This window comes from Oncorhynchus tshawytscha, linkage group LG11 (genome assembly GCF_018296145.1).
Source record: "Oncorhynchus tshawytscha isolate Ot180627B linkage group LG11, Otsh_v2.0, whole genome shotgun sequence".
Classification (NCBI taxonomy): Eukaryota; Metazoa; Chordata; class Actinopteri; order Salmoniformes; family Salmonidae; genus Oncorhynchus; species Oncorhynchus tshawytscha.
Window position 1 is genome coordinate 45021195 of NC_056439.1, and position 26143 is coordinate 45047337.

The 26143-nt window shown below is 42.5% G+C and overlaps 1 protein-coding gene across 5 annotated transcripts; it reads left to right on the top strand.

Moving 5' to 3' along the window:
• The first annotated feature begins 253 nt into the window (after positions 1–253).
• Positions 254–24458, top strand: LOC112262062 (lysine-specific histone demethylase 1A). Of its 5 annotated transcripts, XM_024437746.1 has the most exons (21): positions 254–341; positions 1191–1242; positions 1808–2107; positions 2343–2517; positions 2633–2766; positions 3077–3248; positions 5972–6078; positions 6374–6455; positions 7684–7778; positions 8757–8774; positions 9156–9298; positions 10816–10906; positions 11040–11174; positions 12798–12871; positions 14493–14604; positions 15152–15284; positions 15367–15554; positions 18625–18739; positions 20684–20811; positions 21080–21226; positions 23355–24458. In XM_024437746.1, the coding sequence occupies exons 2-21, from the start codon at positions 1198–1200 to the stop codon at positions 23538–23540; spliced, it is 2580 nt and encodes an 859-aa protein (XP_024293514.1). In that variant the 5' UTR covers positions 254–341; positions 1191–1197; the 3' UTR covers positions 23541–24458. The 5 variants fall into 5 exon arrangements, with proteins under 5 accessions (XP_024293514.1, XP_024293511.1, XP_024293510.1 ...); XM_024437743.2 differs by lacking the exon at positions 1191–1242 and having other exon boundaries at positions 257–341; positions 2346–2517; XM_024437742.2 differs by lacking the exon at positions 1191–1242 and having other exon boundaries at positions 258–341.
• Positions 24459–26143: the final 1685 nt, after the last annotated feature.

A 26143-nucleotide genomic window follows, 5' to 3' on the forward strand; every position in this document is an offset into this window, starting at 1 on the left:
TTGCTCCATTTTTTTTGTTGGTGACCTACCCTATGTGCACATAGTGTGGGTTTCTTTCTCTATGGAATTTACATGGACTTCAATTAATTCATTATTTTAATTAACTCTGAAAACAAATGCACTAGTAGCCTACAGAATATGGAATTCATGTTAGTTTTCGTCGTTATTGAAAAAAATCGTCTCTTCCTTGGTAATTGACAATGTCCCAAACCAATCATTGCGTTCACGAGCTTTTAGACGTTCTCCTCCTTAACCAATATGATGATAGTGAGGGGCGGGTCATATCATTCAACGGGAGAGGACGAGTTGTCTTTGTGTTGACAAATTGCGAAGATCTAGAGGTAAAATGATCATATCATGCATATAGCTAGTTCTGTTTTACTTTTCATCTCACGGCCCAGTATCGCATGAATAGTGAAATGCGATATTATTTTATAGCGTAGCTAGCGTTACTAACATGTCATTGGAGTGCAATGTTTTCACGGACACGGGTAACGTTAGCTAGTTGCTATATGAGCTAGTTGCTAACTAGCTCATACAGACCCAGTTCATCTGCTGAGACTCATTGTTAGCCTGCTAACGTTAGCTAACTAGTTAGTTATCTACATACATCGATTCGTTTGTGAATTTGATGAGGGTAGTACAACATACAACACCCGGAATATCGACCTTGTTAAGTCAGAGAAGCTAGCTAGGTAGTAATAATGTCAGACTGGGTTTTATAAGATGGCTAGCTTGCTAACCGTAGCCATACAAATGGCTTGCTAGCTCGACTGACTGGCTGCTGTACGTCGACATGTTTTTTTAGTTACGAAAAAGGCGAATGGTTAAACCAAGTCATGTTAGATAGCTAGCTGGCGTAACTACTAATACCAACGGTTGTTTTTCTCTGCATGTTTAAAATACAATTACAATACCTGAAGTAGTTAGCTACCTAAAAATAGCTAGCTAGATACATGGCTAGCTAGCTAAATTGCTAACTCCTAGCTAGCTAATACAACTGGAGATCTTAATTTATTAAGGCTAAGTTAATCGTTAGCTAGATAGAACCTTCTAAGGATGAACTTAGCCTTAAGATGCATTTGGGGAACCGGGCCCAGGACTGATTGGCTGGCTGGGTGGATTTAGCTAACTATTTCTCAGTTTCTGTTGTTCATGACCATATTTCTGATTCTGTCTTTATTTCTTAGTGTTTGAATGGATATTACCAGGTGCCCGGAGAAATGGGTAAAACAAGACAAGGTTATTGTGGCGTCCTCTTACATTTGTCATCATGCACATCTGTCAACGCATCTAGCTAGTAGTGCAGTTCTTAGGCACGCTAACGTTACAATTCCCGTGACTAGCAGGTGCATTTAAAGCCCCAACAATACAAATTATATAAATGTATTTAGCTAGCTGTTATGGAGTTGTTCAGAACACTTTTCCATATTTTTTTCATCATGATATGGATATTATCCATGTAGAAAGTGAGAATGTGAATGCATTTAATCAGACAAAGAAAGTTATGAAACCTGGAATAAAAATGTAACATTCAGTTAGACTGGGAAATGTTAGTTGAGCTGGTAAACTACAAAATTATCTAATTAAAACATTTGTGAACAGCAAGTCATACTCATTTTCATTTGCGAAATGCAGCTAATATGCAACTTCATAGCCGTTTATTATTTTTGATCACACCACAATGGATCAACGTTGTAAAAAAAAACTAAAACACTGGCCATCCTAGAGCATCACATCACCAACTGTAACTCTAGAGCACCGAATGGATTTGTCTCATGCCTATTTTTGTGGTTCCGCTTTCCAGGAGAGACCTCTGTCTTCCTCCATTATGCTGTCGAGTAAGAAGTCGGATGCAGGTACCTCTTCTTCCGCATCTTCCTCCTCCTCGGCGGCAGGGGGAGCTGAACGGGCCCCTGAAGCCCAGGCTACTGCCCAGGCTGGGGCCCCTGCTTCAGCACCAGGCCCCATGGAGATCAAGAAGAAAGAGCGGGCCTCCCCAAGCGGGGAGCCTGGCGGACCCCCGCTGCCCCACCCTCCCGGCCTCGGGGGTGTGGACCCGGACACGGCCGAGGGCCGCAGGACAAGCCGTCGCAAGCGATCAAAAGTAAAAAACCTATTACTCCTGTCCCCCCTATCTTAGAGAGAAATAGAATAAGTCACTACAAGCACATGCCTAGACCAGGAGCACAATGAATGACTATTGAGAATACAGCAATCTTTGTATGGCCATCTAATTAGTGGTGAACAACACCAGAGGATCACAGGGAGCTTGACCTTTGACCTCATCTCAGGTGAGCCGGAACATGGTTTTAATGGAGCGTTTATTGTGCCCATTGTTGCAGGTGGAGTACCGCGAGATGGACGAAAGCCTGGCCAATCTGTCTGAGGACGAATACTACTCGGAGGAGGAGCGCAACGCCAAGGCAGAAAAGGAGAGAAAGCAGGTGATCCCACCGCCGGCTCCGCCCGTGGAGGAGGAGCCGGACAGCGAGCCTGAGGAGCCTTCTGGTGAGTGTGAGTCGGACTGTGCGAAAGTGTGTGTCTGCGAGCGTGAATGTCACATTGGGCAGCGAAAGGTGTGTGTGTATGTGTAAGGGCAGGTAGTGAGTGTGTGTTTGTGGTTTTTCAGGTGTGGAGGGAGCTGCGTTCCAGAGCCGCCTCCCACATGACCGCATGACCTCCCAGGAGGCCGCCTGCTTCCCGGACATCATCAGCGGGCCCCAGCAGACGCAGAAAGTGTTCCTGTACATCCGCAACCGCACGGTGAGAATTTTATTTATTTACATTTTTATTTAACTAGGCAAGTCAGTTAAGAACAAATTCTTATTTTCAACGATGGTCTAGGAACAGTGGGTTAACTGCCTTGTTCAGGGGCAGAGCGACATATTTTCACCTTGTCAGCTCGGGGATTTGATCTTGCAACCTTTCGATTACTAGTCCAACGCTCTAACCACCTAGGCTACCTGCCGCCCCATATGCACACGCGCACTGCATTAACACGACTTGCTTCATTCTGGAGTATATTGTACATTTTGGGCTTTGGTCTGAAGTAGTGGCGAATTCTCCATTCTAGCTCCAACTTTGGCTCGATAACCCGAAAATCCAGCTGACCTTCGAAGCCACAGCACAGCAACTTGAAGCGCCATACAACAGTGATACAGTGCTGGTGCACAGGATACACAGTTACCTGGAGAGACACGGCCTCATCAACTTTGGCATCTACAAGAGAGTCAAGCCTTTACCAAGTGAGTATATTAGCTCTCCACTATCTGCGTGATACATAAACTTTTTGTACAATGCCTACACTCATTTAGATATGTGCATATTAAACACACCAGTAGTACTTATAGGTATTATGGCATGCATATACAATGTTTTCCACAAGCACATGGAGTAGCCCGACAAAAGAGAAAGTAGCCGCTCAGGGGGGATTAAGACATCAGGGGTTAAGAGATTTTTGCTGAACAAGCTTTATTTTGGTGTCCTCTGGTACATCCTAATGCTAGATTGTATTTTCAATCAGCAACTATCAAATGTTCATTTTCTCAGCTATCTGCAATACAGGGATGATTAAAGAATGAAGAAGGTGTTTAACATAAGCTTTATAATATTTTGGACTCAGAAAGCAGCAGTTGATTACTCCATTGTCAGCACTTTGATTTAAATCAGTAGACCCTGCATCAATATCTGAAAATTCCATATATGTATCATTAGGTTTTAAAACAATTCAATCTGTTTTCTTTTATAATATTTTGGACCAGAGTGAGGTTCTTTCTCCACTAGCCTACCTATTGTTTCTGCAGTGAGGAGGATTCACCATCTGCATCTAATGTTTTCATAATTTATCTGTAGATAATCGCCAAAAAGCCTACCGGTATGCAAATGAGGGGGCCAAATGAACAGCTCTCTTACCGATTCAATTCAGTAGGATACTGACTAGTCCCTCACTTTAACATCACTGTCTGGCAAGTCCTGATGGACTTTATATTGAAAATACAAACAAGATCTTTTGTTGTCCCAATGTGATACAGTGGATATATAACGGCATTGTAAGATTTATGAATGGGAAGGTTGTATGAGATCGACTTCATTCAGTCAGTTCAACACTTTTTTAATAAAACGAGTCAAGCTTGCTGTTTGTCAATCGAAGCACAGTATATAGCCTTTACGTCACCACTTCATGGCTACATATGAAACATGCCAGAATCCAATGTTAACTTTTTTTCCTCACTGGCCTGGTCGGTCCAGTTGGCCAAAAATCTGCTGGCCCAAACAGAATTTCTACAGGCCCGGACATAGTGTAGTTCTTAAATGCATTGGGATCATGCAGGGCCTATAGGTTGGCATGTTTTCTCTCTATATTCAGCTATTAATAGGCTACATTTGGTTATTATGAAATGTATTTAAAAGCTGTGTAATAATTTAGCAATGCAAGTCATTAGTCGATTCATTAGATTAGCTTTGTATTAATTACCTTGTTTTTGTTTGTGAAGTATGTCATTTTGAGAAGATTTGAAAATAGGACGCTGCCAGAAGGTCCAAAAGAGAGATTGACTTTGTTTTTTACTTCTTGTATATATTTTTTAATTTTATTACAGAAAAACCAACATATGCTACTGGGTACAACAAATTACAGATTATACAAAGACTTTAAAAGAAACACACATTGATTGTTTTAACAGCTTTCTTATTAGAAGATTGTAGAATGGTCTTAATGTACTGCTCAAATTCATTATAGAAAACACAAAATAGTTATTATTTTTTAAATTTACATTTATGAATATTTGTATTTTATTTCACCTTTATTTAACCAGGTAGGCTAGTTGAGAACAAGTTCTCATTTACAACTGCAAACTGGCCAAGATAAAGCAAAGCAGTGTAGCAGTGTCCATTATTGCAATTAGATTTGAGGTAAAATAGTTTTTCTTTATCCCTATTATAGTAAAGGAAACCGAGCAGCACGTTCTCCCATAACGAACAAAAGTCATCAAGAATATTAACAATTATAAAACTATGAATGTTTTTCCATATTCTTTTTAACACGTAGACAATGCCAAAATAAATGCAAAACTGTTTCTGGATGGGTAATATTATGGATCATTCTGAAAGAGACCTCTTTGACCTTGTTAACAAGCAGGTATTTGTGTGGTAATAAACATACTTTTTCCCAACAGATATTATTGACAAATGTATTCCAGTAAGTTGTGACGTAAGGAATGGATAAAATATCCCTTTGAAATAAAGCACGTATAGATCTGTTGTTCTGAGGGAGTAGGGAGAAACACATTTTCTCTATTGGAGAGTCAACTGGATTAAGCGAGGGCAGGTCAAGAAGGTGAGGTCTGGCTACACCTCTAAACAACATGAGAGTTCCAGATGGAATAGCATCAGACTATGGCAAACTCTCTAGGTGTAACAGGGATATTGTAACAAGATAAAAATGCCTCGTGAAATTAAGTTTTTTTTTTTTAGCAATGTGTGTGTCAAAATCACTTATGTGATAGGGCTGGAAATTGACAAGGACCGATACGATTTTATCACGATACATAGATGCTGATACAATATGTATTGCAATTCTCAGCATTCTATATGTGTTGCAATTCAATACTCATTTTATTGCGATTTAATTTTCAAAACGTATTGCTCACTATACATCTGTTGCAGAGAGACAAGATGGTATTATGAGTTTTGATCAGTCAGGGAAATAAAAATGCTGAAAACATGTGGACTCACTATTTAAAAAGAACATGGAGAACAAGCGATGGGATGAAAAATACCCGTTTTGGCTCAGGTACAAACGGCTAGCGCTAACTAACGCTACCTAGCAACAAAAAAAAAATTGATACTTGGAGCCAAAGCATCCATTTAATATCGGTCAAAAATAATATTGCGATATGCAACTATCGATTTCATCCCACATCACTATGATGTGATTGTCAACCACTCTGGTTCTCCTGTGTCCCTGCAGCGAAGAAGACTGGGAAGGTAATCATCATCGGAGGGGGTGTGTCTGGGCTGGCAGCCGCGCGGCAGCTGCAGAGCTTCGGCATGGACGTGACCGTACTGGAGGCCAGGGTGGGTCAACAGCACATTGCTTGTCAACAGAGCTCAATAACCGTAGAAAAACAAATAATTATTATTGGACAAGCTCAGAAAGTTTGTTTCACTCCACCTCTGATGGATTTCTTCTGTTTTGTGCTAATTGAACACAACCTACCACAACACAATCTACCCATTAGCTAATACACTGAACTGACCAGTAATATATTATTTTCAGCCTTGTGTCCTGTTTTGACCTGGTATAACAGCTAATGGTTAAGGTGTTCCTCTTCACTATGGTAGTTGTGTCATATGGTTATTGTCTCCTCAGGACCGCGTTGGGGGGAGAGTGGCCACCTTCCGGAAGGGCAACTATGTGGCTGATCTGGGGGCCATGGTGGTGACAGGACTGGGTAAGGATTACAGTTACAAAATTCTGCTAACTCTCCCAAAAAGACCATGTTTTCCAGAAATCCAGATGGGAAGATCCCCAGAATCAGTGGGGAATAAGCAGGAAATCCAGATGGGAAGATCCCCAGAATCAGTGGGGAATAAGCAGGAAATCCAGATTGGAAGATCCCCAGAATCAGTGGGGAATAAGCAGGAAATCCAGATTGGAAGATCCCCAGAATCAGTGGGGAATAAGCAGGAAGTCCAGATTGGAAGATCCCCAGAATCAGTGGGGAATAAGCAGGAAGTCCAGATGGGAAGATCCCCAGAATCAGTGGGGAATAAGCAGGAAATCCAGATGGGATGATCCCCAGAATCAGTGGGGAATAAGCAGGAAGTCCAGATTGGAAGATCCCCAGAATCAGTGGGGAATAAGCAGGAAATCCAGATGGGGGGATCCCCAGAATCAGTGGGGAATAAGCAGGAAGTCCAGATTGGAAGATCCCCAGAATCAGTGGGGAATAAGCAGGAAATCCAGATTGGAAGATCCCCAGAATCAGTGGGGAATAAGCAGGAAATCCAGATGGGATGATCCCCAGAATCAGTGGGGAATAAGCAGGAAATCCTCCAACTGGGATTTTTAGAAATTCTGGGAAATTAAGGGAGATTTGCAACCCTAGTAAGGATGAACCAGAGACATGCAAAAAAAATTGACACAAACAATTACATACATGTGCAGGTGAGGATGTAGATGATTGAAACTCACTTTAAACAGTCATTTCCAATTCGCCTCAAATTCCTCTCACCTATTATCAAGGAACAATTTACTCTGAAGTATCTATTGACTTCATGATACCTCTACTTTGAATTTGTCTGTTTTCCTGTTAGGACAGCTTCTCACCAGCAGAGGGTGGTGTTGACCATTTCAATGTTTAATCAAATGTAGTCTGAATAAATAGGACAGGAGAGGCAAAAACAAAACTTGTTCACCACTTTTCTCCAGTTTCTTAAAAAGGATACAAAAACGACTATTGAATATCAGGACGATGAGATTCCTAAGATGTGTTTTAATAGATAACACGTTTGTTCGTATTCAGTTTGTTGTGTGTTCATAATATGTACACAATAGTTATCAAGTGATCTGCCAGGCTAGTAAACAGCCTTGTAGTTGAAATTGATGAAATGGAGGCTATGTGATGGTTCTATGGTTGTGTAGGCCTATATCCTGATGTTCTATCTGGTGTGTTCTAGGAGGGAATCCCATGGCAGTGGTCAGTAAGCAGGTCAACATGGAGCTGGCCAAGATTAAACAGAAGTGCCCTCTGTACGAAGCAAACGGTCAAGCTGTGAGTGCTGCATCGCTAACTATTTAGTTAACTTACTTTGCATTATGAGGTTTAGGCCACGCTCCCCGTTGATGCCAATGAACTGCAGTTGGAGTGGAATGCCTGTGTGTAGATATGACAATTCATTTTGTTGTAATGTTCTATGAGGCCTACATTGGCGTGTTGGTGTCTCGTGCAAGCGTGCTCGGTTTCAGCAGTTTAAATGTCTGCTTACTCCAGATGCAACTTTCTAACATTGGAACCTATTACCATTGGAACCTATTACCATTGGAACCTACTGCTATTGTACACATCACTATTTGGGTACATCACTATTTGGTTCTCGTTCCCCTATGTTAACTTGCTCCATTTGTTATTTACCTCTTGTGCTGAAGATGTTTAGATTTTATTCAGAACACAGCTATGTGCTGTGTTAGCAGGGCCCTTCACTTTGTCTGCAGTGTGGATTCAGTTAGCCGCTTAACAGGGTGGATTCAGTTAGCGCTTAGCCTAGCATTGCCCAATAGCTCAGCCCTCTCCAGGTTGAGACCGGACTCTCCCAATGTAATACTGTTAGACTGGAAATAAACAGCAGTGTCCTTTCTGAACGATTATTTTCTCCCTCCTCTCTGTCATGCAGCGGTACGATGTTTGGGGTTATTTTCAGGCCAGGGTTGTATTCATTAGGGCAAAACCCCAAAGACAATTTAAATAAGCCTTTCTTATTAGACATGTTGAGGTAGTCCCTCCCTGTTTCAGTCCATTTTCTTGTGTACCTAATGAATATGACAAAGTTCACAGAGGTGGTAGACATGCGTAAGGTTGCTTCCTTTCCTGCAGGGGACGCTAATTGTCATTTTCAAGTGTATGTAAATCTGTTCAATGTTAAGTGTGTTTTTTGTTTATCTAATTTGTTATTTCTTTGACCCCTGGCCTCAATCCCTCCCTTGATCACCTCCTTGTTCACCTCCTGGTTCATCTCCTGGCTGACTGCTAAAGGGCGAACGATGCACAAGTGTATGTATTGTTTTACTACATGATAACGTTGTTCATCTATTGTTAATAATTAACGTCAAATCTGCTGTCAGTTCCCAATGAAGCAACTGTGTAGTAGACCGTAATAGAACTGGGTCTGTTCTTGAGTGTGTCTATGGTTCAATTGGCTGTAGTATGTTTGTAGTCGGCTATTTTTTTCCCTTCCAATCCGATACCTTAATGGTAAACAATACTTCCTTTAGGTCAATTTCTTTTTGCAGAGAAAATAAGGATTGCTTTCTAAATTGGATTGCCCTCCCTGCTGACTTCATGTTCATGATTGACATCAAATTGTTAGTATCAAATGTTCTAATCCTATGGTTGATTCTTAACATGTCATTGTATGAATGACTGCCCCCCCAGGTGCCCAAGGAGAAGGATGAGATGGTGGAGCAGGAGTTTAACCGTCTGCTGGAGGCCACCTCTTACCTCAGCCACCAGTTGGACTTCAACTTCCTCAACAACAAGCCTGTGTCTCTGGGACAGGCCCTGGAGGTGGTCATTCAGTAAGTGTTTGGCCCTTTGGCCAGGTCATCTCAATTAACCCAGAAATAACATCTTGGGCAATTTGGTGAGCTGCATGATTTAGTTCAGGGTCCATACGTGTTAGAAATTGGGAGTTTTCTTCACTAATTTCACCACACGTGCGAAGCAGTTCAAGTTTAAGCACCACTTTCACCCAATCCTGATATACCCAAATAATCGTCAAAAACCCAAACCCTACGCATTCCATCCCGTCGCGACATATTCTTCGGATTACGTGCTGAATCTGCCCACTAGAGATTAACGGCCGAGCAACTTGTTCAAATTCTGTGATAGTGGTTGTATTTTGTTTTTCATTTTAAAAAGTATCCCTCTTTCTCAATGGCACATTATTATCACTGATGTGTTTGTTTGTCTGGTAACGTCCAATAGGCTGAGGTGTTCGCTTGTCTGGTAACGTCCAATAGGCTGAGGTGTTCGTTTGTCTGTCTGGTGAACTGGTAACGTCAATAGGCTGAGGTGTTCGTTTGTCTGGTAACGTCCAATAGGCTGAGGTGTTTGTTTGTCTGGTAACGTTTGTGTTCTTTGTCTGGGCTGAACGTTTGTCTGGTAACAATAGGCTGAGGTGTTTGTTTGTCTGGTAACGTCCAATAGGCTGAGGTGTTCGTTTGTCTGGTAACGTCCAATTTGTTCGTCTGGTAACGTCCAATAGGCTGAGGTGTTTGTTTGTCTGGTAACGTCCAATAGGCTGAGGTGTTCGTTTGTCTGGTAACGTCCAATAGGCTGAGGTGTTCGTTTGTCTGGTAACGTCCAATAGGCTGAGGTGTTTGTTTGTCTGGTAACGTCCAATAGGCTGAGGTGTTTGTTTGTCTGGTAGGGCTGAGGTGTTTGTTTGTCTGGTAACGTCCAATAGGCTGCGGTGTTAGTTTGTCTGGTAACGTTAGGCTGTAACGTCCAATAGGCTGAGGTGTTCGTTTGTCTGGTAACGTCCAATAGGCTGAGGTGTTCGTTTGTCTGGTAACGTCCAATAGGCTGAGGTGTTCGTTTGTCTGGTAACGTCCAATAGGCTGAGGTGTTCGTTTGTCTGGTAACGTCCAATAGGCTGAGGTGTTTGTTTGTCTGGTAACGTCCAATAGGCTGAGGTGTTCGTTTGTCTGGTAACGTCCAATAGGCTGAGGTGTTTGTTTGTCTGGTAACGTCCAATAGGCTGAGGTGTTCGTTTGTCTGGTAACGTCCAATAGGCTGAGGTGTTCGCTTGTCTGGTAACGTCCAATAGGCTGAGATGTTCGTTTGTCTGGTAACGTCCAATAGGCTGAGGTGTTCGCTTGTCTGGTAACGTCCAATAGGCTGAGGTGTTCGTTTGTCTTTGCTTGTCTGGTAACGTCCAATAGGCTGAGGTGTTCGTTTGTCTTTGCTTGTCTGGTAACGTCCAATAGGCTGAGGTGTTTGTTTGTCTGGTAACGTCCAATAGGCTGGGGTGTTTGTTTGTCTGGTAACGTCCAATAGGCTGAGGTGTTCTTTGTCTGGTATCATCCAATAGGTTGCAGGAGAAACATGTGAAAGATGAGCAGATAGAACACTGGAAGAAGATAGTCAAGACCCAAGAGGATCTCAAGGAGCTGTTGAACAAGGTGACCATGAGAGCCACTATCTCAGGTCAAAATAACAAGAGTAGCTTGCTTGTAGATGTACTTTGTCCCTCCTTTTAATATTTTTTCTCCTCTTTTGTATATCTACCTTTCTCACTTTCCCTCATGTCCTCAGATGGTGGGTACCAAGGAGAGGGTCAAAGAGCTGCATCAGCAGCACAAGGAGGCCAGCGAGGTCAAGCCCCCAAGAGACATCACCGCTGAGTTCCTGGTCAAGAGCAAGCACCGCGACCTGACCGCACTCTGCAAGGTGAGACCACAAGTCAACCACTCACATTCTCAGTCACACCACCCTACAGTAGAGGTACAGAGGAAGGATAGATGAAAATGGATTAAGGGATGATTGATAATGGTGGTTTTTGAAGTGGATAGGAACAAAATGCGATTGAAATCTTCATCACCTCAATTGACTTGTTCCATACAAATGACTTCAAGCTGCAAGCAGTTAATGACACATTACTTTGATTACTGTCCTGTTTACTTATTTGTTTTTCCAAAACAAACTAATTCCATTCCTCTGTGGTGTGGTACTTTCTCGACTCACACACCATGTGGATAAGCTATAAATCTAACAGCTGGAGTTGTTAGCAGGAGCAATCATCTATTTCTAGGCTCCAGACACAATTTGATTCAATTAAAGGCGTTATGAACGTATGCGTTTTGAGTCGCACCTATTTTAAGCCACTTTCATGTGATTACCAGAGTATGTTTTCTGTGGACTGGAACTCCAAATAGCAGCTTGACTAGCAGAATGGCCTGCAGCTACAGTAAAGGCCTAGTCTCTCTACCACTCACTCTTGAATTACTTTCCATCAACTCATAAAGACTTTCCATTGTAATTTTTGTGGTTGTTATGTAGCAAGGATCTCCTCCATTCAAGTATTTTCTTCATTTGAGTAAACTGATTTGCAAGGAGAAATATAGAGACTAATGACTATAGACTGCTGCCTGTCACACTATGGCTGCGTTTACACCGGCAGCCTAATTCAGATCGTTTGCCCAATAGACCAATTAGTGGAAAAAGAATCTGAGTCGGACTGCCTGTTTAAACGCAGCCTAAGAGCTTTAACAGAAATAATGTTAATGTAACAAATGGAGAGATTGGATTTGGGCCATTAAGCCAAGGACAAAGAAGTGTACTAGATACCTAACTTTCACCTAAGTCCAACTTTCATTCAGCCTCCTATTGACATCAACACACTACTAAGTGAGAATTTGACTTAAATAGAATGTTAGGATAGTGACGAAAAAATGCTATAAGTTGTGACAATGGCATTAGCTCTGAGCAAAACAGACCGTTTCAGCAGCATGTGTTTGACTGGTCTAATGCCTTGTCTGGTGTGTCATTAAAGGCACGGATAAAGCTTCACCTCAGACGTGTACTTTCAGGAGGCAAGTTTAAACACAGCTGCTGTCTGAACTTGTCGACTGCCTCGGTCGACTGCCTTCTGAAAAAGCCACTTCTAAGGCGTGACTCAGGCTGGTCTGTCTGGTTGGAAATGGTCCACACACACACACTGAGAGCGTGTTTGATACACACGTAGAGGCTAGGTCATGGTCGGGGAAGCCTTGGGCAGAAGGTTGTGGGGTTTTCGTTTTAGTTGGGCATATTTTTTAGGCCGTGTCAGCCAGCTGGTGGCTGCAGGGGTAAGTGGTGAAATTTGGATAGGGTGAATCAGCCCATTTAACTGACTAAGCTGCTGTCCTTCCTACTTGACTTAGAACCTCTTTGGGGGTGTATGCAGCGCAGAACATACACCCCGCTGTTTCCCTTAATATCACTTAGCGTACAGTACACACACACACACACACACACACACACACACACACCTCTGTATGTCCCACAGTGTTTATACCTTGCTGTCTCCTGTAGGAGTATGATGAGCTGGTGGAGTCGCAAGTCAAACTGGAGGAGAAGCTCCAGGAGCTAGAGGCCAACCCACCCAGGTAAACCTTTAACCCCTGAACTCCAGTGTAAAGGCCTGTTGTGGCCCTATTTCTTAACCCCTGAACTCCAGCGTAAAGGCCTGTTGTGGCCCTATTTCTTAACCCCTGAACTCCAGTGTAAAGGCCTGTTGTGGCCCTATTTCTTAACCCCTGAACTCCAGCGTAAAGGCCTGTTGTGGCCCTATTTCTTAACCCCTGAACTCCAGTGTAAAGGCCTGTTGTGGCCCTATTTCTTAACCCCTGAACTCCAGTGTAAAGGCCTGTTGTGGCCCTATTTCTTAACCCCTGAACTCCAGCGTATTCTTAAAACCTCTGAAGGATCAGACCCGTTTTCATTTTTTTTTGGTCCATCATATTTGAAACGCAGAAGGCCATAATATAATATTGCAGTTTAGGCTCAATTTAGCAGTGTGTGCAAAGTTTCAGATTGATCCAGTGAAGTATTGCAAAACCTGACAATATTTTGTATCAAGTCTGCCCAAATGTGCCGAATTGGTCTATTGACACATTTTCAAGTACATAACTATAGAGATCATACAAAAATGATATGGTAATACAACATTTAAGTTTACACTTTCCCAGGAATGTCATACATGATGGATCATTAGCTTATACACAAACTATCACACATCTAGATGGCCGGGCGGCGTGGGTGTGGAGCCAGAGACAGCAGGGGTTCAAACTGGAGAACCCAGTTCCTACATTTGAATATAAAAATAGATTTTATCAAACAAAACTATGCTACATTTTTATCTCTGGGACCCTCAGGATGACAAATCAGAGCCAGATTACTGAATGTAAGTACATGATTTAACTTCAGAGGTGAATGTAATCAAACCAGTTGCCGTGATACGTGTTTTGTTGTTGTGCCTTCTCCTCAAACAATAGCCTGGTGTTTTTCAACGGTAATAGCTACTGTAAATTGGACAGTGCAGTTAGATTAACAAAAATGTATGCTTTCTGCCCATATAAGACATGTCTATGTCCTGGAAGGTTTGCTGTTACTTACAATGTCATGCTAATCACATTAGCGCATGTTAGCTCAACCATCCCGGTTTAGGGACACCGATTCCGTAGAGGTTTAAGCGTGGGTGTGCTCTAGCCTGGGTGCCAGGTTGTTTCTGCTCTATTGCCAGCTCTTTATTGAATTGTCATGCCAATGTTTGGCTTTACAATGACATTGGAGTAGGCAAGAAGTACAGACGGATCTGGGAGCGGGCTACAGACGGATCTGGGAGCGGGCTACAGACGGATCTGGGAGCGGGCTACAGACGGATCTGGGAGCGGGCTACAGACGGATCTGGGAGCGGGCTACAGACGGATCTGGGAGCGGGCTACAGACGGGTCTGGGAGCGGGCTACAGACGGGTCTGGGAGCGGGCTACAGGCGGGTCTGGGTGCGGGCCACAGGCGGGTCTGGGTGCGGGCCACAGGCGGGTCTGGGTGCGGGCCACAGGCGGGTCTGGGTGCGGGCCACAGGCGGGTCTGGGAGCGGGCCACAGGCGGGTCTGGGAGCGGGCCACAGGCGGGTCTGGGAGCGGGCCACAGGCGGGTCTGGGAGCGGGCTAGATGTGTTCGCATCCATCCTTTCTTTATCTAACCCTCTGATATTCTCTCCACAGTGACGTGTACCTGTCGTCCCGGGACAGACAGATCCTCGACTGGCACTTTGCCAACCTGGAGTTCGCCAACGCCACACCCCTCTCCACCCTCTCGCTCAAGCACTGGGACCAGGTACACTCCCACTCATACTCACTCATTAAAGGTTGACTTAGCGAGATGAGTTGCATACTAAAAGTAAACACAATATCGGGTGAATTTTGGCAACAGCTAAGAGTGTTGAAGCTCGAGGCTAAACTTGTCAGCTCTTTTGCTCCAGTAGCTACCAGGTTGTAGCAGCGTGAAGCGCAGATACTGTGTGACTGTGTGAGAGCAAAGGGTTGAATCACGCGCATCTCATTATCTACGGTGCTGCTCATTGCAACGTCATCTTGCTGAGTCTACCTTTAAGATTTCTTCTTGCCCTTCCACTAAACCAATCTGTCTTGTCTTGGCACTTCTCTCCTAGTAAGCACATCCACACTAGATCAGATGATGACATCAGTATGCACTTACTATAAACTGCTATTAGACACCAGGTCCAGTTGAATCTAGGCCATTCAAACCACCAGACTAGTCTCCATAAACCACACATAACTGACATTGAGCCTGTTTGAATGTTTTCTAGTCCCTGTAAACCATATATAACCCACATTTTGTTTTTTCTCCCTCTCCTGTCCAGGACGACGACTTTGAGTTCACAGGCAGCCACCTGACAGTGAGGAACGGCTACTCCTGTGTCCCTGTGGCTCTGGCCGAGGGCCTGGACATCAAACTGAACACTGCAGTACGGCAGGTCCGGTACACAGCCTCTGGTAAGTTTACAGGATGTGTGTGAGTAGCTGTCTCTTTTTGTTTGTGTGTGTTAAACTAGACTAACCATGTGTATATCTCCAGGCTGTGAGGTGATAGCAGTCAACACACGCTCCACCACCCAGACGTTCATATACAAGTGTGACGCGGTGCTGTGCACCCTACCCCTGGGTGTCATGAAACAACAGCCCCCCGCTGTGCAGTTTGTCCCCCCCCTGCCCGAGTGGAAGACCGCAGCTATCCAGAGGATGGGCTTTGGAAACCTCAACAAGGTACAGGACACCCCTCCAATTGGCGTTGTAACACTTTGCGTCTCTGTTATGTTTGGTGTTTGTACTGAGGTACAAGTCCTTTGGGAGTCTTGCTGCTAAAACAAGGTACTGAAAATCCCTCACTGGGGTGCTGTGACATCTTGTGTCTCTGTTGTCTTGGTGTGTGTGTCTGTTATTTTCGGTGTTTCTACCCATCTGGACTGAGATGGATGGAAGACTCATTTTGCAGTCTTGCTGCTGTGTCCTTGAAGAAGGAACTTGACCTTCAGTGAGAAGCCTGCTGCTGTAAAAATGGACGTGTGTACAGATGAAAAGCCTCTTGGCTCACTTGATACTAAACTACTAGGAAGTGAAGTAAAATTCTGATAATCTCTCCCGCTGTTAAGACATGTATTTCACTCATTCAGTCACCCTATCAATTTACATGAGCATCTTTATTACATTGTATCAAGCATTATTCAACCTGGGGGTTTTGGACATAGTGCAGAGAACAAGGTTTTTATTATTATGCCCCTGCACCACTCTCCCCTGGTTGGAGGACTTGTTGAAAAACGGAAATGAAATATATACGGTGCCTTGTATAAGTATTCACCCCACCTTGGTGTTTTTCCCTATTTTGTTGCATTACAACCTGTAATTTAAATTGATTTTTGAGAATTTACAATGACATTGTCGTGGAAATTCTACACAGGGACACTCAAAGTCAATGTTAAATGAATCATTCTTTATTAACAGCATGCTGGAGATGCATAAAGTACCTGTCTGAAGTGAGCTCCGCCGGGGCAGTCCCGTTAGCTGTCTGTGTAAGCAGTATATAAGACAAGTTATATTTGCATGATTTAACTTATTCATCATTAATGCATTCATCATGCATGTGACCGACCAATACCTCTCTCCAAGCTGAGACCTTGAAACTGAAATATCCCTTTCGTTCTCAAACAATGTTCTGGGCGTATTGCCAGATTGCAGATTCTGATAGTGAGGATTCCCTCCAAGGCACGATCAATCAGTCACTTTCAAGAACACAGTCGAATTGGTTATTAGAAAAGCACAAACATAAAATGTTTCATCACAGCATGCTCCCTCAACTTAAGACTTCTGTGGCGTTGTGTGACGAAACTGGACATTTTAATGCCCCCAGCACAAGGTGCACCTATATAATGATCATGCTGTTTAATCAGCCACACCTGTTAGGTGTAGGAATTTTTTGGGCAAAGGAGAAATTATCCCTAACAGGGATATAAACAAATTTGTGCACAAAATTTGATAGAAATAAGCCTTTTATGCGTATGGAAAATCTAAGATGTTTTTATTTCAGCTCATTAAACATGGGACCAATATTTTACATGTTGTGTTTATATTTTTGTTCGGTGTATCTAAAAAAAATAATCTTAACAAAATGTAATTTTGACATTATGGGGTATTCAGGCTGTAACACAACAAAATGTAGAACAAGTCAAGGGATGTGAATACTTTCTGAAGGCACTGTGGATATACAGTACCAGTCAAACGACACACCAACTCCAGGGTTTTTCTTTATTTTTACTATTTTCTACATCGTAGAATAATAGGGAAGAAAACACAACTATGAAATAATGTAATCACTAAAAAATTGTTAAACAGATCTCCTAACAGTACTGTTTATAGGTCCATGTGAACACAGACATTATGACTTAACAACCACTCCTTGACCTGATGCCAAAAGCAGTACCAAAAGAGATGATCTATTGATTCTGTTCCCTCATGGACGCATCGAGCCGTTCTTTTCAACAGTCTGCACAGAGCTGACTGTCCAAAGCTCCATATATTAAGCATTCCTTTTGTACAATAGTTTAAATTGAAAAGAACGGCTCGATGCGTCACTGGTAAATCAGTTCATAAACCCGTAGCCATGGTATTGGGACCTTTAGACTTGTTCCCAACTGTCATGGATTTTATGCAGTGTAGTTGTCAAACCTATCGACCTTAACTGATACATTTTATGATTTATACTAGTCATTTTAAGCCATGGATGGTTTTTCATTGGAGGCAGACAAAACCAATTCATTACTTTGAGCAATTGCCTCTTCCATTTTTGTGCCAGAGCTGCGATGAGTTGGTTATACACCTCCTTACACCTTGAATTGCTGGTGTAACACTTTCACAGTCCTTATTTACGAAGTCGTTCATAAACATGATACCTCCCTTATACATTTGTATTAGTATATTGGATTTTAGCCATATTATTTGGTCTTTTATTTGTTCTACATTTTCTGAAGGATGAAATTGGAATTGTAACCAACTCTTTATGGCTTCCATTTAAAATAAAATAAAAAGTACAAGGTTACCTCTCTCCCCATCACAGCTATTTATCCTGCTTTATAGCAATTCAGGGAGAGAGGAATGTGTGCGGGTGAGTGAGTGTTTTGGAAATCTGTTAGTAATCAGATAAGAGTCCTCCCCCACTCTCTCTCTCGCTCCTCTTCTTTTCTTCCTGAGCCCTGATGTGCATCATCTACTGCAGAGTTTCAATCTGCTAATTCGGCTGCAGCAGAAAATGCGGCATTATTATGCAAGGAGAACTGTTTGTGGCACCTCGTGGCCACCAGAGGGAGCTCCGTCTCTGGATCACTTGAATGGAGCAATCTGCTTCTAATGACAGCGTTTGCATATGAAAAGATTATTGTGCGTGAAATGGGTCTTAAACAACTTCTCACAAATATAGAACAGGCAGTTGGAACAATAGAGATTTATATAATTCAGTTGCGTTTGATACTGTGGGTCAGAACGATGTTGAAATGCAGTTGCTCAGACTTCACATTTGGTCCGGTTCCAACTTTCCCTTTGGTGTCTCCTTATAAAACAGTTCAATTCTGATTTCTGACACTTCTGGTTTCGTTCTGATCACTAGCTTCATCAGAAAGGCCTAGAGCTCAGAATTTCCCTCAATCTCTGGCTCCCTGCCCAATTTATTGACTCATTCCTCAACTCCAAACTGTGTCTGGGAAACTGTCCTGAATAGACTGACTAAACTGGTATCTGTGGGGTGTATTGAGTCACTTATGCTGATGTATGTTCCTCCCGTCACCAGGTGGTGCTGTGTTTTGACCGTGTGTTCTGGGACCCCAGTGTGAACCTGTTTGGCCATGTGGGCAGCACTACAGCCAGCAGGGGAGAACTCTTCCTCTTCTGGAACCTTTACAAAGGTGAGTAGGGCTGGGTGATATGGACAAAATATAATTTCATGGTCAAAAAATAGTTATGTTTTTAATAATAATAAGTTCACAATTTCCTGCACTCATTTGAGAATTTCCACACTGACACGTAGTGCTGCTAGATATAGGCAAACAATCTAGGCCTTATTTTTTTACCAAATGTTGCAATTGCATTGTGATTTAGAGCAAAACACTTGGGTGAACTGTTGGAATCATTTGAAATTGAATGATTTTTCAAATTCTACATTTAGAATATAATAGTGGGCACTTTGAATACAGTGTTTGACTTGACAACAAATGAAAATGCCAGGGAGGAGTTATTGTGACAGGGTAGGAACCGAAGTGTTGACAAGTGTTTCCTAGGGGACTCTAATCTTTGGCTACATTGAATGTTTTCTCTGAGCAACTTCATGTAGCTAACATTCTTGCTTCACATATTCGTCTTTGATTTAGAAGATACTGTTGCACAAAAAACATGCACTGTTATTATCAGGCTGTATCGCTAGTTATGATTGCTCTGACTCAGTACATTTATTAGCGGCTAACAAGGTTTAGGCCCAACTTACTAAGAAAAGACAAATTGATAGTGTAATTATATTAAGAAGCAAAGTGAAAACAGCATTGTTGTCATCAACATTGTTGCATGTGCTGCATTGACCATGCAGACGGAACGCAAGTGTCTCGTGCTCAAGGAAAAACAAATGCGCTCCTTGAGTGTCAGGGGGCGGGGCTAAATCTATGGAAAGCGGCATGGAGAGAGAGAGATGACTCCAGTAGCAAAGTCAACTATAAAAATGGACATTACACACGGCATATCACATTTAACAAACCAAACATTGAAATGCCATTGTAGAAGGTAAAGTAAAAAGTCAAACCAGTCCATGTGAAATACAGTATACCACCCAGCCCTAAAGGTGAGCACAGTGAACTAGTCAACTGTGATAGTGAACTAGTCAACTGTGACTTTGTTTTGATCTCCTTCATTGCACTGATCAGGTGAAAGCCAGCCTGATGATAAGCTTCTTCCACCATGTGGTTTTCAATTGTCAAGTCTTCTCCCGTGGCAGATAAAGGAGAGGATAGATTTATAAGCAACTGAGAGACGTTGATATTTGGATATAGTCACACATTGTCTTTTTGACAGAATTTCCTTCTCTAAATTAATATTACATTTTCAGTGGTGGAATAATTACTCAATTGTCATCTTTACTTTTACTCAAGTATATCTTAATAGAAAATGACTCAAGTAAAAGTGAAAGTCACGCATTAAAAGACAAAGTATCTGGTTTTAAATGTACTTAAGTACAGTGGTGGGAAAATTACTTAAATGTCATACTTGAATAAAAGTAAATGCCATCCATCAAATTCCTCATATTAAGCAAACCACATGGTACACTTGTCTTGGTGCTTGTTATTTACAGACAGCCAGGGGCACACTAACACTCAGACATAATTTACCAACGCAGTATTTGTGTTTAGTAAGTCTGTCATAGCGATATATTGATAGGTTCGTGAATTGGACCATATAGCTGTCCTGCATGAGCATTTGAAATGTAACAAGTACTTTTGGGTGTCAGGGAAAATGTATAAAGTACAGATTTTCTTTAGGAATGTAGGGGAGTAAAAGTTGTGGCAGCACGTCGCCTAATGGTTAGAGTGTTGGGACAGTAACTGAAAGGTTGCTAGATTGAATCCCCAAGCTGACAAGGTAAAAATCTGTCGTTCTGCCCCTGAACAAGGCAGTTAACCCACTGTTCCTAGGCCATCATTGTAAATAAGAATTTGTTCTTAACTGACTTGCCTAGTTAAATAAAATACAGTACAGATACCCCACAAAATGACTTAAGTAGTACTTTAAAGTATTTTTACGTAGTTACTTTACACAACTGCCTTTTTGACAGTGTTACTGCGAAATTGACCCATGTCCCCCCCCAGCCCCCATACTGCTGGCGCTGATGGCCGGAGAGGCGGCCGGCATCATGGAGAACATCAGCGACGACGTCATTGTCGGACGCTGCCTCGCCATCCTCAAAGGTATCTTCGGAAGCAGCGCTGTACCTCAGGTATGTATGAATTTGCTTGTTTTGTACATAAAAATAGAATAACACTCAATATGGCCGCCACCGGTCCTCCCACCATGTAACGTAACGTAAACTTGAATCATAATATCAATTTCTATAGTTTGAGTCCTTTCCAACCACCAGTCAAATACATCATGAAAAAATGGTTCATATGTAGTTATTCGTGTTGGAACTGTCTAGTGTTTCCCAACCATGTTTACTGGAATCTAATATCGGTATGGAAACTGTCTTTTCTTTGTTGTCACGGCAGCCCAAGGAAACGGTGGTGACGCGTTGGCGTGCCGACCCCTGGGCGCGGGGCTCCTACTCGTACGTGGCGGCCGGTTCCTCCGGTAACGACTATGACCTCATGGCCCAGCCCATCACCCCTGGTCCCGCCATCCCCGGAGCGTCACAGGTAACACATACGATACATTATGAGACAGTTTCCCAGATACAAATTAAGCCCAGTCCTGGGTCAATAAGTACACTCAGTGGAAAATCTCCATTCAAAGTGCTTTCAGGTCCAGGAATAGGCTACTTCTGTGCAGTACTCTGCTTTGTGATTAACCTGTCTGGGAACAGGGAACCCCTCGCCAACAGCCAATGAAATTGCAGGGCGCCAAAAACAAATCAACATAAATCAAATTTCCACCAAGTCACAGAAAAACCCAGCCAAAGAGAGGAGTCACAAAGAGATAAAATGAATCACTAACCTTTGATGATCTTCATCAGATGACACTCATAGGGCTTCATGTTAGACAATACATGTATGTTTTGTTCGATAAAGTGCATATTTATATCCAAAAATCTCATTTTACATTGGCGTGTTATGTTCAGTAATGTTTTGCAGAGCCACATCAATTTACAGAAATACTCATCATAAATGTTTATGAAAATACAAGTGTTATTTATGCATGGAACTTTAGATACACTTCTCCTTAATGCAACCGCTGTGTCAGATTTCAAAAAAACATACCATGCAATAATCTGAGTACGGAGCTCAGAGCCCAAACCAGCCAAAATAAACATCTGCCATGTTGCAGAAATAGCATTATAAATATTCATTTACCTTTGATGATCTTCATCAGAATGCACTCCCAGGAATCCCAGTTCCACAATCAATTTTATATTTGTTCGATAAAGTTCATAATTTATGTCCATATACCTCCTTTTGTTAGGGCGTTTGGTAAACAAATCGAAACGCGCGTGCAACTTCCAGCGGAAATATCGGACGAAAATTCCAAAAAGTTAGATTACTGGTCGTAGAAACATATCAAACGTTGTATAAAATCAATCTTTAGGATGTTTTTATCATAAATGTTCAATAAAGTTCCAATCGGAGAATTCCATTGTCTGTAGAAAAGCCATGGAACGAGAGCTAACTCTCTCGTGACCGTGCGTCACGAGCCTGTGACACTCTGCCAGACCACAGACTCAAAGAGCCCTCATTCCCCCCTCCTTTATAGTAGAAGCCTCAAATGACGGTTGACATCTAGTGGAAGCCTTAGGAAGTGCAATTTGACCCCATAGACACTGTATTCGATAGGCCAAGCTTTGAAAACTACAAACCTCAGATTTCCCACTTCCTGGTTGGATTTTTCTCAGGTTTTCGCCTGCTATATGAGTTATGTTATACTCACAGACCATTCAAACAGTTTTAGAAACTTCAGGAGTGTTTTCTATCCAAATCTACTAATAATATGCATATATTAGCATCTGGGACTGAGTAGGAGGTAGTTTACTCTGGGCACGCTTTTCATCCAAAAGTGAAAATGCTGCCCCCTATACCAAAGAAGCTGTGAACACTACATATATAAATATAGCTGCAAGCAGCAATGCCAGGGTTCAGTCATGTGCCCACTGTGCCACGATCAGGAAAAAATTCACTTTGCCCTAGGACGAGTTACTTATGTAATGTTTACCACGCTTGCCAAATATCAGAATTCAATTGTATGTATTTTTGATCTTTTTTAATGAGGTTGACTACTTTCAAAGTATTCTTATCGAGAAGCACTGGACCAATCGGCACCAACTTTGGTATATTACATCTATGGATGCACATCTTCAAACGCAAGAATCTGTTGCCAGAAGAGTAGTGTTTTTCTCAAAATGGCGGACCTGAGAAATAAGTATAATAATAATGAACCAGATCAAATATGATAAGGTGTCACCATCACTGCTGAACCCCTAATAACACACTCCACTACTTATTTCTGTACTGGCATCCCACTTTTGATTCGTATATAGTGAATGGAGTGGCAAAGGCCCGAACCCGACATTATTTTGCATACATGCATGTTGTCCTTATGAATAAAGAGTGTAAAGCCCAATCTATTACATCATCAGAACCTTCACCTTGTTCTAAGCCAATGAGAACACTGGATATTAGCGCAAGTTTATATTTAAAAAACATACCCGGAACCACCAGAGCATATTTGCAAAATCTCATCCTCCTTAGCAAACCCAAGTCATTCTGACATGGGAACACTCATATTTCTGTTTTGGTTGATATGTTTGTCATCCCCTCCCCCCTTCGTTCACAGCCCGTCCCACGTCTGTTCTTCGCCGGCGAGCACACGATCCGCAACTACCCGGCCACGGTGCACGGCGCTTTGCTCAGCGGCCTGCGAGAGGCAGGACGCATCGCCGACCAGTTCCTGGGCGCCATGTACACCCTCCCCCGACAAGCCACGCCGACTGCCGCCCCTCAGCCCTCCCCCAGTGTCTAGAACCCTGCCCCTTTTACCAGTGTCCTTCTATGTTCAAGTGATGTCGGTGACTCCCGCTAACTAAGGTGTAAAAAAAAAATTGCCTGTCATTTTGTGTTAATGTTTAACCACCATCGATGTTACTGGACAAACAAACTGCACATTCCCAAAGGACCGAGCCAGCACCAGTCATGTCTCGGGCACATCTCTTATCCTGCATTGTTCCCCCTCATCCCTCGACAGTCAATGCAGTTAAGTGGAACCTCCAATGGAACTCAGCTGGTTTCGTGTCCCTTCCAGCACCGCTAGTTATCCATAGTGCTGTTTGAACAGGCTCATGCTAGGATCTGGTTGTTGAAGGTAATGAAAGCCTCTTTGGGAGGACAGATTTGGTTCCCAGTCTTATTTCAGTAGGAAGACACTACACTAGGTGTAATGCTAACCCTGGTCCACTTTATCGTCGCCCAGCCCGGGACTTGAACCAGCGACCTTCCTGTTACTGGTCCACCTCCCTAACATTAAATGGATGGAGGGGCTGAAGAGAAGGATCAGCAGCCAATAAGCCACAAAGGACAGCCAATCACTCGCTGATCCATCCCTAGCTAGCATTAGCACTGTTCCACTCCTGATGTATTTTTCTATTAAACATATTCTAGCTGCTACGATGTTGTAGCCTACAGTGCATTGTATTGATTGTTTTAAGGATAATGTTAGTTGTATGCCTCCTACTGAATAGGACCTGTACCGTGTAGGGTATGATGCATAGAGGAGTAGTGGAGGAAAAGATAAATACTATGACTTATGTTGTGAATGTTTTTGTTACTTATTGTATTTAGCAGCTTGTCTTGGTGTATTTTATTGTCGCCGTTGCATACCTTTTTGATATGTTTTCAACATTTGGGTATACAAATCTAATAAATGCATGTGTGTCCCAAAAAATGTTTTGTTATTGAACAGGTTCAGATAGTACCTCCCTGTTTCACTTCTTCCATTTCATGCCTAGTGAACACAACCCAGGCAATTATGAGTGGAGGAGATGGTCAATGACTTGCTTCCTGTGTCCACACACAGAGGGTGCTTCCCAATCATCTCCTGAAGTGTACACACTTTCAAAGATGATCTATTAAATTGACAAACTAGTCGAGGTGACTGCTCTAACCATGGAAATAGATGTCAATGATTCAAGGAAGGCAAGAGCAGGTGGGACCATTCTAGCCAATGAGAGGGCAGATAGTTGTGCCTGTAGTTCACACATGTCAATTGTTTGTCTCAAAGTTGCCAGAATGCCACATGCATTCACTTGTAACAGCCTGGAAGCTTCTATTCGATCAAATAGACCTCCATACAAAAAAAGGGCTTATCTCAGACATATTTTGGGTGGAGTAAATCTCTCGCTTGGCTACTTCCAACAAATCCATTGGTTTAGTGGAGGCATGGGCTAGTGGGAGTTTCCACCATACATCTTAGTATCTTTCTTTGTGTTTCCTACCTCCAACAATGCTCACTGTTGCCCCTAGTGGCTGGTTTCCCAGACTAGATGTAACATAGTAAACATAAATCCAGGAATAAAATGTGTTTGACATGTTACATGGAATAGGTTACTGAAGGCAAAAACAAAAAGGAGGGTGGTTGGTTGGTTGTATAATGCAAACATCTGGCAACCCAAAGGTTGCGTGTTTGAATCTCATCACGGACAATTTTAGCTAACGTTTGCCACAATTTGGAATTGAACATATTTAACTTTTTGCAAATCCGTAACGTTCTGTACGTACAGTTGACGTCGGAAGTTTACATACACCTTAGCCAAATACATTTAAACTCAGTTTTTCACAATTCCGGACATTTAATAACAAGTGCTATAAATAATCGTTGGGAAAATGACTTGTGTCATGCACAGTAGATGTCCTAACCGACTTGCTAAAACTATAGTTTGTTAACAAATTTGTGGAGTGTTTGAAAATGAAGTTGACTCCAACCTAAGTGTTTGTAAACTTCTGACTTCAACTGGACATCCACAAATGAATACATACCGTACAAAATGTAACACACTAAATGGAGTATCTCGGATTTACATACAGAATAATACAAAATGCTCTGAGACCACGTTGGGTTTCCATGGGTGACCTGCCTGATTTTATAGCAGTCATTTCCTTTCAAATCAGTAAAGGGTAATGAACAAGTGCACACTGGGAAGAAAGAGATAATTGGGATATCGCCGCACATGTCTGATCTGGGTGGCCTCTATGTAGCACTGATTCTCCCAGTCCTCTGACCATTGGCCTGCTCCCTGGAGCATGTGTGTGGTGGCCGGGCAAGGCTTTGGCAACCAACGCCATTGTGGGGGTCTGATGGACCAAAGGAGAAATTGCACTAGGTGGTTTGGGAACATAGTTTAGTACCAGTACCCCTATATTATTAGTGAGATTTTCCCTGGGCATGAGGGCCCCTCGACCACAGTAGGGAGGTTTGACTTAACTATAGTAACTTTGGTTGGGAAATATATTGAAATAGCTCTCATCAAGGTTGGCACTGGGTTATTTCCATGTGTGGTTCACCATGGGGCCAGGGTAGAAGTTGGTGGCTAGTGGGCTTTACGTTATTATACACGCACAACAGTTTCCATT

What these genes read in the sequence shown, in the direction of transcription:
- LOC112262062 (XM_024437746.1), top strand. Translation starts at nt 1,198, where the DNA reads ATGGATATTACCAGGTGCCCGGAGAAATGGGTAAAACAAGACAAG. An exon ending in GGTCCGGTACACAGCCTCTG is followed by an intron (nt 15,285 to 15,366) that starts GTAAGTTTACAG and finishes GTATATCTCCAG; the next exon opens with GCTGTGAGGTGATAGCAGTC. An exon ending in GAAGCAGCGCTGTACCTCAG is followed by an intron (nt 20,812 to 21,079) that starts GTATGTATGAAT and finishes TTGTCACGGCAG; the next exon opens with CCCAAGGAAACGGTGGTGAC.